Source organism: Strongylocentrotus purpuratus, unplaced genomic scaffold (assembly GCF_000002235.5).
Source record: "Strongylocentrotus purpuratus isolate Spur 01 unplaced genomic scaffold, Spur_5.0 spur5_scaffold_2, whole genome shotgun sequence".
NCBI classification, from domain to species: Eukaryota; Metazoa; Echinodermata; class Echinoidea; order Camarodonta; family Strongylocentrotidae; genus Strongylocentrotus; species Strongylocentrotus purpuratus.
In genome coordinates, this window is record NW_022145605.1 from 18,225,790 (window position 1) to 18,239,746 (window position 13,957).

General features: G+C 40.8%; 1 protein-coding gene across 4 annotated transcripts in view; it reads left to right on the plus strand.

Moving 5' to 3' along the window:
- Window positions 1–358: 358 nt before the first annotated feature.
- The window catches only part of LOC100891720 (zinc finger protein 271), a 47,209-nt gene continuing 33,610 nt past the window's right edge, over window positions 359–13,957 (plus strand). For 2 of the 4 annotated variants that reach the window (XM_030991874.1, XM_030991875.1), the window contains exons 1-2: window positions 359–603; window positions 12,790–13,647. In XM_030991874.1, coding sequence (XP_030847734.1) covers window positions 531–603; window positions 12,790–13,647 — 931 coding nt within the window. In that variant the 5' untranslated portion in view covers window positions 359–530. The remainder of the gene's footprint in view (window positions 604–12,789; window positions 13,648–13,957) is intronic. The other 2 variants (XM_030991876.1, XM_030991877.1) reach the window with 2 other exon arrangements.

The window sequence follows — 13,957 nt, forward strand, 5'->3', positions numbered from 1 at the left end:
CTGAGCAAATGGAAGTTGAGCTCGCATGATACGTCATAGAGTTGCCAATTTGTGTTTGATTGATCACAACTTCAACAAATTTCAAAAAATCCTAACTTCCTTATTTTTAATCGGAATTTGCTCAAACTTTCACTGACTTGTTTCTCTCATTTTTCTACTCCTATTAAAACTAACTTAATTTCAGGGTGGACTTTCCCTTTAAAACTAACTTAATTTCAGGGTGGACTTCCCCTTTAATTGGTCGCTCCATCGTTTTTCATATTTCACCCCATGCGATTTCGTATCATTTAGTTAAAATGTCATGAGATAGTTTTCAAAACATCCAAATCTAGTCTCTTACTAGTAAGAGATTAGATTTCCTATTATACCGTCAGCCTTGACGTGCAAAATTTTCCTTTTCCTTTTCGATTATACGATTTAGAGACACTGTAGGACCCATTTTTGGTGACTATCCTCCTCTCATTGGAGCGATAAATACCGAGTTAAATTATCTCGGATCCGTGAACAACCTGAGAGGAGATCGCATTCAAATGTTCCCAAATTTATTTGTCGAAGAATTTGATGGCAACTGCAATTTCTTCCATATTAAGCTCAAGAATGAACGTAAGTAGACATAGATCTATAGATTCTATGTAACTCGGCATCACGTCGCGTCGGGCTCTCTGGAGTATGACTCAATCTAGGGAGGCCAATGCCCGGGCGTAAGGTTTCTACGCCTATGACGGGCGGATCGCGCCATAAAGATGACAACTAAACAACTATACATCCATCGAATGGATGTAGGGTTTTAACCAATCAGAACGCAGGAAACTGTACAACTATACAACTATACAACTATACGACTATGCAACCATACAGCTATAGAACGTATGTAAGGTTGTTACATTTGCGGGCCGAAATGCCATAATTGCAAACAACCATACATCCATTCAGCTTTATGGTTGTACGGTTTTAACCAATCACAATGCAGGAAACTATACAGCCATGGCGGCGAGAATGTCTGTATAGTTTTATGCCTGTACGGTTTTAACCAATCATAATGCAGGAAACTATACAGCCATGGCGGCGAGAATGTCTGTATAGTTTTATGCCTGTACGGTTTTAACCAATCATAATGCAGAAAACTATACAGACATGGCGGCGAGAATGTCTGTATAGTTTTATGCCTGTACGGTTTTAACCAATCATAATGCAGGAAACTATACAGCCATGGCGGCGAGAATGTCTGTATAGTTTTATGCCTGTACGGTTTTAACCAATCATAATGCAGAAAACTATACAGACATGGCGGCGAGAATGTCTGTATAGTTTTTTGCTTGTACGGTTTTAACCAATCACAATGCAGGAAACTATACAGCCATGGCGGCGAGAATGTCTGTATAGTTTTATGGCTATACGGTTTTGATCACAATGCAGGAAATTATATAGACTAGCCATGAATCGCTAAACTAATGCAATAAGGCAAATAATTTGTTGTTTAACCGAACGATATTCTAAATAAACATACAAATATTACTCCCCAACTTGGAAAAAGATGGGCGAATTGCACCAGTTCATGCATTTCAGTCTCATTCATATAAATTCATCCAGGTCCAACTGCAAATGTCCACCAAAGTTTAATGTTCGGTTAGGAAAGGTACAAATTAATTAATTTAATTTATTCGTGCAGTTGATAACAATGTAGGTCCTCCACGTCATTAGGAATAATCATGTTGTAGTCTATATATACATTTGCCGATGGGTCTGTTGCTTAGAGAGAGATCTCGACCCTATATACCCTAGACTAGATCTAAATAGACCTAGGTCTAGATCTACAGTTGCCGATTTTAATAGGAAATTAGATCTAGATCTAGACCTAGTCTAGTATTAGTAGATCTAAATAGGAGTAAATCTAGGCCTAAAGTCTACTAATATTTCTATAATAGACCTAGATCTAGTCTACTAGAGTAGATCTAGGTCTAGTCTATAGTAATAATAGTCTAGATCTACTATTTACTAGTAGGTCTAGGTCTATTTATAGTAATAGTCCACTAAATTAAATAGAATAGTACTAGGTAGTAGCAGTACTAATTAAGCACTAGATCTAGGCCTAGTACTAGTACTAGACCTAGCTATCACTTAGTCTAGATCTAGTTCTGGTCGACTACTAGTAAATCTACCACTAGATCCAATATTATTTAGTAGACCTACTAGTAGGCCTATAAGATCAATTTTTATTTTTATTTATTCCATCATTGCTTTGCTATGTTCAGCATTCAATGGCTTTAGAGGCATAAGTGTCGGCTAAATTCAGACATTCTCACCGCCATGGCTGTATAGTTTCCTGCATTATGATTGGTTAAAACCATACAGGCATAAAACTATACAGACATTCTCGCCGCCATGGCTGTATAGTTTCCTGCATTGTGATTGGTTAAAACCGTACAACCATAAAGCTGAATGGATGTATGGTTGTTCGCAATTATGGCATTTCGGCCCGCAAACGTAACAACCTTACATACGTTCTATAGCTGTATGGTTGCATAGTCGTATAGTTGTATAGTTGTATAGTTGTACAGTTTCCTGCGTTCTGATTGGTTAAAACCTTACATCCATTCGATGGATGTATAGTTGTATAGTTGTCATCTTTATGGCGCGATCCGCCCGTCATATACGCCTACGATTTGTGCGCTCGTCGTCCAAGTCAGAAAATTACCAGAAGAAAAAAAAAAGGGAAAAAAAAGAAAGCAAGTATCTATAGAATAAAATCTATAACAAATACACAATTGTACACTCCACAACATACCTATAATCACGGATCTGTAGTTGTTGACGATCTTGCAGATTTTGATGTATTTTAATCCAATAATTATGTTGGCAGACGAACATTAGCGCGCACATAAGGGAAACTAGAGGGGTCCTAGAGGGCAAGGAGGTTAGCTCACTAAAATCCTTCTCAATGGCAGAAGGTAAACCCTAAAAATATGGAATCCGTTTTAAATGAAAGAACTTTTGATAGAGATTAACATATCAGATGTGCACAAATGTCACTTTTAACAACTAGAAAATAGACTATAACTAAAAAAGATATCTTTTCAATTGCAGATTTTTAAAAACTGCACATTTGAAGGTAGATAGAGTAGACTCTACGATGTTTTTGTCAATCTTGCGTTGGTTTGAGGCCGATAGCTACAGCCATCTCAAATTGAGAAGGGAAACTGTGAACAGAGATGTCATTGTTCCAGCCCCAAATAGAGATCTTGTTACGTTTAAACGTTACATCATAATATGAATAATGTATGAGCTCCTGTCAGAATGCCCACCGAAAAAATTTGGCTAGTCTCACAGTACCTTATTCTCACAGCACGAGACTTGAGTGTCGAGCTCGTACAGTAAGTCATATATGAAAAAATGTTTAAAAACGATATTTCAGTAAAAAAATGTCTACGTGAGCAGTCTAGACCCTATAGGCCTACTCCAATTGAGAAGTTAGGATGAAAAGATATGATTGGATGATGTGATTGTGAGTGCGTGATAAATGGTTAGTTGTCGCGTACAGCTTAGAGAGAGAGAGAAAGAGAGAAAGAGAGATCATACAGGTATATGCAGGTATATGTGGTAGTATCTTGTGTAGCACTGTGAGTGTGAGCTGCTGCATGGATTATGGAGGTCGTTCTTGTTGATTGTACAGTAGATCTCCGACTGAAATCATAAGGAATACTTATGAGGAAATCAAGTTATTGGAATACCAATCTAAGGTAAATATTAATGAATTAGATCTAGTTCTTTCCTTCTTTTTTTACTCGTAGATTTAGTAGTCGTACATACAATGATGGTTCGAATTCTTCGATTTCAACTTCAGCCTGTATTGCGGCGGTTGCCTGGTTGAAGTGGTTCGGTGTGTGCGACCGATTCAAGGCTAGCCGAAAGATGAATGTACTTTCGCGCGAAGTTTTGAACTTGTTGTTCGGGCAATGACACGCCTATTCCCTCGGGCCTGTCTAATTTTTGACGTAATTTTTGGGGACATGAAATTGATCGTTTCAAGGCTCTTGCGTATGGCCAGGCGTAGAAGGAAATGCATAGAAAAGAGCTGGATATCTCCTATTTTATGGAAATTCTGGAGTTGGCAGATGGGTGAGTTAATTGTCTTAGTAAAAGAAAATCCTTTCATTTAATGTTTGTTTTATTATAAACAAATTCGTAATTAAAAAGTTAGATTTGGGCATTGGCCTCCCTACTCTATCCTCTTTCTATGCTTTGCTGGAGTTGGAGCATGTGGAGTGGATGACGCTTGTTCAGAAACCTATATATGACCACACATAGGAGCATCACTATCCTTGCTGTGTAGTAAAAGCTGTGCTTTTGATTCTCAACATTTCAAATACCACTGTACAAAACTCAACTGATTTCACTCAATATCGGTACTTTAGTTTAGTGACAATTGATGAGGCCCTAAATAGCAGTAAAATACATTTTTTTCAACTTACTGATGTTAAAAAGAATAATTTAAAAATTCAAATTGTAAGTCTACTGTCAAGCTTTGCTTACAGCCGCATCGGCATAATTGTGTGCATTCGCATGTTGTGAGTGTATTGACTATTCATGTATTCAAATGCTGCCTATTAACACGTAGTGCAGTGCTAGAGCCTAGAGGTCACTACGCATTAACATTGACTCTCTATGCTTTGCTGGAGTGCCAAAAATGAAGTAAATATTCATTAAATATCCACATAAAGATCATGAGTAGGGAGGCCAATACCAAAATATAACTTTTTAATTACTAATTTGTTTATAATAAAACAAAGTTTAAAAGAAAATATTTTCTTTAACTATACGTTTACACTATGTTCCCGGCGGCCATGGCAGCCCCGTTTGCCCGAAACGTAGTGCGCCGTGGGATTTAGACCAATTTTATCTGTGTATTGAAGTTTTGTTAGGTCTTGCCAAGTTTTCTCACGGTATCCGTGACAGGCCATGTGGGGAAGGGGATGGTGAGTCCCGGAGGCTCCAAGGCGCACTACCGTTCGGCCCGCGTTCTACCACGGGAGCTAGAACGTTTCCTCCCGGCTTGTCACGTTGTGATGGGGTCCCTCACGTTTCTCAAGTTCTGACACGTGTTTCACGTTCTGTCAGGGCTTTCTACGGATGAAATGTGGACACCAGGCAGCTTTGGAGCACGATTGTGCCCACGGTATAAAAAGAAGGCCTCCCAAGCATTATCCATCATTGTATCCTGGTGGTGGTGGTGGTGGTGCAGGACAGAGGGCCTTCAAACGTCTTGGCTTCTTCGGTGGCATAGCTTTACCTTCTTTCTTCCTATTGTAGGTGCAGTAATGTGTCATCGATTGCTCAGACTGGAATGAGGCTCCTGCCGTGCCCCTCTTTTATGTACTACCTCCCGACCGCATGCACCATGTCAGAACGCATGCGCCGCACCCGTAAACCATCAGACGCCGGGATGCGCCGTGATTAAACGCGACAAAATAGCTACCATACACCCTGGCCTGCCGTGAGAACCGTGGCAAACCCTGGCAAAACGTGGCAAACGGGACAAAATGCACAGCAACCGTGAAGCAACCATGACAAAACGTGCACTAAACATGGCAGAACGTGACAAAACTTGAAAAGTCCGTAAGATGCCGGGGAATGTGTGGGCCTCTCGTCCCACTACGGACCGCCTCCAAGTTTTGTTACGGCCTATTACGGACTGTTACGTTCACCCCGTTTTACTACGGCCTACTAGGTTTCTCATCTGCACTGTGACTGCCGTGGCAAATTTTTTGACAGTTTAAAAATCTGACACGGTATCCACAGCATTTACAGTCTGTCACGTTTGCCCATACGGTCCCCCACATGGTGTCACGTCGATCCCGTTTCACCCACGGTGGCCTGAAACGTGGTTACCGTGGCCGCCGGGAACATAGTGTAAACGTAGCATTAGACAACCCACCCATCTGCCGACTCCATTCCTTAAGAGTTCCATAAAATAGGAGATATCCAGCTCTAAATTTGGGTGTTCCTTCTACGCCAATCCGTCTGTAAGAGCCTTAAAATAATCAATTTCATGTCGCGAAATTACGTTCATAATTAGACAGGCCCCAGGGGATGGGCGTGTCATTAAGTTTAAAACTTTGCGCGAAAGTACATTCACTCGGCATAGGCTAGCCTTGAATTATTCTTCTTCTTCCAGTATAGTACAGTCCGCCGTTGGCGTATCATCGTACCTTGTGTTTGTCAAGTGCCGAGTGTACAGTGCAAGTAAAAAGGTTCTACAAGAATTCTATGTGCAGCTAAAAAACAGTCTGAAGCTCAACGGAGCTTGATGTGTTGCACCTTCTGCTTGAAAAGTTCCAAAGAGGTGCAATCGACGATAGCAGATGGTAAGGAGTTCCACAGTCGGATAGTATCTGGGTAGAATGTGGTTTGGAATAGCAGAGTTCGGGCAAAGGGGACATGGAATTTCTGTAGATTTCCACGGGTGCTGGGACCAACAACGGGTATGAAGTAGGTGACTGGAAGATCAACCAGGCCATGGAGTATGCTGTAAACCATGCCTACTTTCTGCTGAGCCCTTCTTTCCTGCAGACTTACCCATTTAAGTTGATTCAGCATGGCTGAGATGCTGCTTCTGCGCCGATAGTCACCCAGGACGAAGCGTGCACAACGGCGTTGCACCATTTCCACCTTTCTGATGTTCTCCTGGGTGGACGGGTCCCACACTATTGCAGCATACTCCATCACAGGGCGTACTAATGTCTTGCACAGCAACTCCTTGGTCTTCTGTGGGCAGGCCCCCATGTTTCTTTGCAGAAAGCACCGTACAGAGTTGGCTTTTTTGGTGGTGACGTTTACATGGTGATTCCATTTCAGGTTGCTCTGGATGTGGACCCCCAAGTACTTTGCAGTTTCTGTTACATGTAGCTGCACTCCATGGATGAAGTAAGGAAAGGAGGCTTTGGATGTCTGCCTTTTACTAGAGACATGCATAACCTGGCATTTTTGAGGGTGGAATTGCATTAGCCAGTCTGCTTCCCATTCCTGGAGTGCATCTAAGTCCTTCTGCAGGCATTCAGCATCATCTGCACTTGACACCTTCCTGTACAATATGCAGTCATCTGCAAACAATTTCACTGTAGACTTCGCTGATATGCAGTCAGGAAAATCATTGATGAACAGCAGGAAGAGAAGAGGCCCGACTACACTGCCTTGGGGAACGCCCGACAGGACGGGAGAGGTGTGAGAAGTGCATCCATCAAGCAATACAAGATTCCATAGTAGTGGATCTTATGTAGGAGTCTTCCATGCGGAACCTTATCAAAAGCCTTTGATAGGTCCAACAGGATTACATCTATCTGGTCTCTCGAGTCAATTCCACTGGAAAGATCTTGAATAGTGAGGAGAAGTTGGGATGTGCAAGACCGTCTCTTCCGGAATCCATGTTGAGCATCTGACAGAATGTTAAAGTCATCAAGGTGCTCAAGGATACTGCTACATACGATGTGTTCCAGTGTCTTGCAGATAATAGATGTCAGTGACACTGGCCTGTAGTTGACTGCTTGGCACCGCTCTCCCTTCTTAAAGATGGGAACTACGTCTGCCTTCTTCCAGTCCTCTGGGACGTCTCCTTGATTCAGCGAAGCTTGGAAAAGCGTAGTCAACACTGGAGTTATTTCCAATGACAGCGTCTTCAGTAGTTGTGCAGGCAGTTTGTCTGGTCCAGTAGCTTTATGTACCTGGAGAGACGAAAGCAGTTTGTAGACACCAGCTGGTGAGATCTGGATGTCATCCATGTCTGGAAATGGACTTGGTCCTTTATCCTTCATGGTTGACATGTCCTCATTCCTGTTAAACACTGATGCAAACTGGTGATTCAGCATGTTGGCCTTCTCCTTGCTGCCTGATTGTGTAATCCCATTGGTGTCTTTCAGTGGGGCTACTCCAGTACGGTCGTTCCTCTTACTGTTGATGAAACCTTCGCTTGGGGTTTTCCTTGGAGTCAGGGCTGATTATGTTGTTGATGTATTCACTGTAAGCTTGTTTGCAGGCTGCTTGAGTTGATTGAAATTTTCAAGTGAAAAATCTCCTCAACAAGTAGCTGATGATTTGAATTCATATTTCACTGGTATATGTACGCAGTTACCTCCTTTGAATTTGTCAACTTTACCTGCGTACCTTCCGGCGCCATCATCACCCCCTGTGATCCGGGATAATGAAGTGTATGCTCGTCTCAAGCGTCTCAATGCTTCGAAGGCCGCTCATCCGCATGATATTCCCGTTCGTTTAGTTAAAGAGTTTGCCTTAGAACTTTCAGCGCCCCTTACCAAGATCTTCAACCATTGTCTACGCTCCGGATGCTTTCCCCGAAAATGGAAGAATGCCTCAGTGTGTGCAATCCCGAAGGTTCCTCGAGCGTCTGAATTTTCTCAACTCCGCCCGATATCCATCACTTCTGTTTTTGCTAGAGTCTTTGAGAGTTTTTTGGCGGACTGGATAATGTCAGATTTGAAATCCCACATAGATCCTTCTCAATTCGGAAATATTAAAGGTAGCTCTGTTAATCATTATTTGATAAGTATGTAAGGTCCTCATCTTTTTCTTTTTTCTTTCTCTTTTCTTACCCCTTTCCTCAGCTATTATCACCTTTTCCCTCGTTCTTCTTTCTTCACACAATACATTTCTAGTTCTCTCTCTCTCTCTCCCCCTTTTTTTTGATGACACAGACGGTTTTTAAGGTTTTTTTAATGTTTATAATATTTGTAATATATTTGAATTTTAACGTAATATTTGTAATATATCTCGAGTTTGATGTAATATTCGTAATATATTAAGATTTTGATTTAATTTTTGTAATATATTTAGATTTTGATGTAATATTTGATTCTCAATTTGCATAATTTATAGTCGTACGTTTTAGTCATTCATATTTTGTTCGTTTATTGTGTTTGTATATTGACTTTGTAAATTGAATTATTTCAGCTTCCCAGCTGCATGTTTCTTTTATTTCAATAAACCGAATCAAATTTCTTGATCTCACGGTATCTGTTGAAATCCTCCTGTCTGTCAGTCGCTAAGGCATGATTGAAGGCCCGCTTTTTCCTCCTTGATGACCGTTTCACCGACCTTGTGACCCATGGCTGACTAAAGCGAGTGGATGTCATTTTCGCTGGTACGTGGCTGTCCATCATGTTTAGCAGGCTGATCTTGAAACAGTTCCACATCTCATCAACTGAGCTCCGTTCAGTATATTTGTGCACAAACTCTTGCTGAAACTGACGGCAGTCCTGTTTCATTCCCAGCAGATTGGCTTTCTTCCATAGGTAGATTTTTCTTTTCACCGGCTTACTCCTTTTCGCTGTTACATCTGAATCTACACCAACAATGTCATGATCACCAAGACCAGGTAGTAGAGAACATTTGTTGATCAGCGTTGGTCTGTTGGTTAAGAAGAGATCAAGTACATTATCTCCTCGTGTTGGAAAGGTAACCATCTGTTGTAAGTTGCAGTTCTGGATCATGTCTAGGAATCGATTGTTGATAGAAGCTGGGTTACTGTGACCACCAACACTTAAGTCTTCCCAATTAATGTCTGGTAAGTTGAAGTCACCACCTATCCACAAGACTGCCTTTCTGTTCTGGACAGAGAGTTCTTCGATCGTAGAACAGATCTTATCCATGTATTGCGTGTCGCTGTTGGGAGGGCGATACAGGGCTCCCACAATCAGGCTTACATCTTTTCCGAATGACAACTTGATGTATACATGTTCTCCTTCGTCTTGTATTTGCAAGGTGTTATATGTTAAGTCACTTCTTACTGCCAGTAGGACTCCACCATGACCACCCACGCGGTCTTTTCGCACTACGCTGTAGCTAGGCGGGAAAATCTCTGAGGTGAAAATTGAGCTGTTGAGCCAGGTTTCCGTCCCAATGATGATACTGGGTTTTGTTGATTCTATAAGAACAGCCAATTCCTCCTTCTTGTTCCTTATACTCTGGAAGTTTACATTAAGGACTTTCATGCTACGAAGTTGTTGTTCTTGCTTGGATCCCTTCTTCCTGCGCTTTGTGGGTGAGGAAGTGTGCTGTGGTGGGCCAAAACTCGCAGTGGAAGAGGAAGAGCTGCTGATAGTGTCCTGCTCGGCATCACTACCACTATAGCCGGTGGTGTTGTCAGTTGAGAGATCCAGCGTTTCAAAGGTGTTGGACGTTTCAAGGTGAGTATGATCAAAAAGACTGCTTGAGAACTGTGGGAGGCCACATTTAACACAGTGCCATGAGACATTGGGATCATTAAGGGCCTCGTACACCTGTGTTGTCATGCCCATGCACTGAACATGATACCACCCATCACAATCGTTGCAAGCAACCCCACGTTGGTTCCAGGTAACTGCTCGAGAACATATCTGGCAAGGATATTTTAAAGCTCTTGGTCCAGGATTTAGTTCAACATCTGAAGCAATAGAGAGTAGCACAAAAGTAAGATACAGCAAGGTGTGTTTCTTTCCATGCTTAGGTGCAGTGTTAGTACATCTTCTTATTCTTCGACTTGATGCACATGCTGACCAATGAAGACTTTCCTGAAGCCAACTGATGGTGGTAGTCGAAGGGCTGAAAGCGTGTTGAAGCCCTTTCAGTTCTTGAAAGATAAAGTCCTGCTTCTCTGTGTAGGGCTCAAGTATCGGATGGTCATAATGAATACTAACAATTGCTGAAGCCAGGAAGAGCCAGTAGAAATAGTCTATGGGGCTTGACATGATGGCAAGAGCAAGTACGGCTGAAAAGTGAAGTCCTCATCCAGCTATCAAGGATTGTGTAATTGTAGCACAATGCCACAAGTCACATTGCATTGTTTGTATATCAATCAAATATAGTAGACCAATTAAAAAATTCAAAGAGTAGAATAATCCACATCCAACCAAGTAAAAGCAAAATCAAAATAAAAAATAAAGCAGAGTAACACTACAAAAACCTGTAATGTAGACCCATTGTCCATCTTGAATATGAATTCAACATGATGCAAGGATGCATGTATGGGACCGAGCTAGAAGCACTGTCTACCTGAGGCCATTCCATGTAAAAAGGCAATCCAAAAAAATCCATGCAATCCTTCACAATTAATCCATGAAATACTATCCTGCAGTAGCTTCAGATGTTACATAACAAAATAAGAGAGTTATGCCACAATGAATTCCAGGAAATCACCCCAAAAATGGGATTTAAACAACAAATGCCTAGGTTACTGTACACTCAGCACTGACATCACACCAGTTGAATTGGTCGCACAAGTACACATCGTACCCACACAAATACGGAAATTGCAAGCCGCAATCCTGAAATCGAGCCATGGAGGGACAAAACAGAGAGAGAAAGCCAATATAGTACTAGGTTTGGGGTTAGTTATCATATAGGCCTAGTCCTGGTTCAAGTGTTGAAGTTGTGAATTTTAATAGTGTAGGAAATTACTTTGGAGCAATTTAACAGGAGGCTGAGAATCTTAACCCATATATCTTTGATGAAATAATGCAGTCAGAAATGACATACCCACTGACTTACCGTACCTGCAAGTGTGTTTTACATGCAAGAGTGGGGCAAATGGGGTGTGTAGGTGTGTAGTAGCCTGCTTGTTTTCGAACAGGAATGTTGTTCCCTCTATTAAATCTATAATCATTCACTGTATATGCATCAGGGTGTTCAAGGAGGCGTGGTGAAAGAACATACAATTTAAATGACAAAATCGTCTTTGATCAAAATCGGTTCAGAGACCATTGAAATATCCATAATTATAACGAATTCTAATACTTGTGTACCACCACAAATATTAGATAATTTGAACAAGCCATTGAAAACATGAAAGGGCGCCTTTTACGTCGTATTTCAGTCAATGCCGGTGTTGGCTTTTTTTTTGGACATGTTCGTGATGGTTATATTACGCACCACCAACCGGCTCATGTATTGTTATTTTTAATTAAATAATAAATTAACGGTCACCGTTAATTTGTTGAAAGTGGAGCTGTATTGGTATGAGCGTCTTGGCTAAATTTTACACATTTTGGGATCTAAAATTACCTTCATAGCAATTTTAGGTTCTAAAAAGGCACTAGAAATGTCATATATAAGAATAAAAGCAATAATCATGCACTTTGAAGGCATTTGCGGTCTGAAAACAGAAATCAACTATTCCTTTAAACCAAAAAAAATTTTGGGTTCGATTCCAACCTATGTGGATGATGTGAAATTGTGGTTTTATATTACATGTTCTTGTAAAAAGTCAGGACGTCCAACTTTATGTATGTTGTGTATTTTATCATCATTTTATGTTAACATCCACTGAAACTGGGACAGAAGACTTTATGTCAGAGTTATTACATAACTATGTAGAATAACTAAATCTGTCCCTGGCATTCCAGTGGTTGAATTATGTTCATCTTTACATGTTTATCGTCTTTTTCTGATTTCTTATGTATTTGCTTTAATGCTGTGTAAAACACTACTACTACTACTACTACCACTATTACTACCACTATTAGTACCAATACTACTACTACTTCTACTACTACTACTACAACTACTACTACTACCAATATAACTACCACTACTATTACTACTACTACTACTACTACTAATTGTACTACTACTACTACTACTTCTACTACTTCTTCCACTACGTTCTACTACTATACATTTTCAATATATTGGTAGTGCTCAGAGTATGATTGATTTCTCACAAGAAAGCTTTGCTTTATAATCTTTAATGTTGTTCCATTTGCAAGAATATGCTGTAAAACACCTTTGTTTTCTCGCTATTTTTAGGGAATGTAGGCTTAAAGCAAGAAGCAGATGTGAGGACTTTGAATTCAGTGCAGCCTGCAGATCTGAGAGCAGCAGAGACTGTCCAGTCATTCCCAGAAATCAAGCAAGAAATGGAGAGAGGGACACTTGATCATCACCAGACCACATATAGGAGTGTAGCAGAAAGTGTCCATTTAGTCCCAGAAGATATGATCAAGCAAGTAGCAGAGAGAGGGGCATCAAATCCTCTCAGAACAACGGATAGGAGTGCAGCAGAAAGTGCCCATTTAGTCCCAGAAGATATGATCAAGCAAGTAGCAGAGAGAGGGGCATCAAATCCTCTCAGAACAATGGATAGGAGTGCTGCAGAAGGTGTTCAGTCAGTCCCAGAAGATAATGTCAAGCAAGAAGTTCAGAGTAGGACCTTGAGTTCACTGCATTTTACAGATATGTGCATAGAAACAGCCCTAGGACATACTAACAGGCAAGAAATGGAAAGTAAGACCTCCAACTCTCTGCGACATACTGAACAGAGTGTAGATGAATCTGCCCCATCAGTCCCAGAACACATTATGCAAAAAGCAGAGAGTTGGACTTTACATACTTTGCCAACTCCAAATAGGAGCTCAACAGAAACAATTCAATTTGTTGAAGGAGTTCTCATCAAGCAAGAGGTTGATAGCAATGCCGTTCATTACCTGTCACCCATGAATGAATTCATTCCATCAGTCATAAAAATTCTCATCAAGAAAGAAGCAGAGGCCTTTCCAACCACATGTGGGAGTGGAGAGGAAATCGATCAGTTAGCCCTCAAAACCAACATCAAGCAAGAACTTACAGGAGAAAGTGAAGAGGAAGGTGTTCCATCAAGTCTAGAAGGTATTACTTGAATTGATATTCCAGTGAAACCTGTATACAAAGTATGCCTGAGTCTTTAAGGTTTCTTTTGCTAAACGTTTAATTATTATATATGGGCGGTTTCATTTAATTGTTTTGATGAAGACATATATAATCATGTTCATGAAAAGAGGCTTAAAACTGAACTCCAAAAACACGGAAACACACACACTCAAAAACAATCTGTCATGATTTAAAATTAATGGGAAAATGAACATGTATCCGAACTCGAACTTTTGCCAACAAATCTTGCACTCGCGATCGCTCAATGATCAGTACAGTGACAAATACT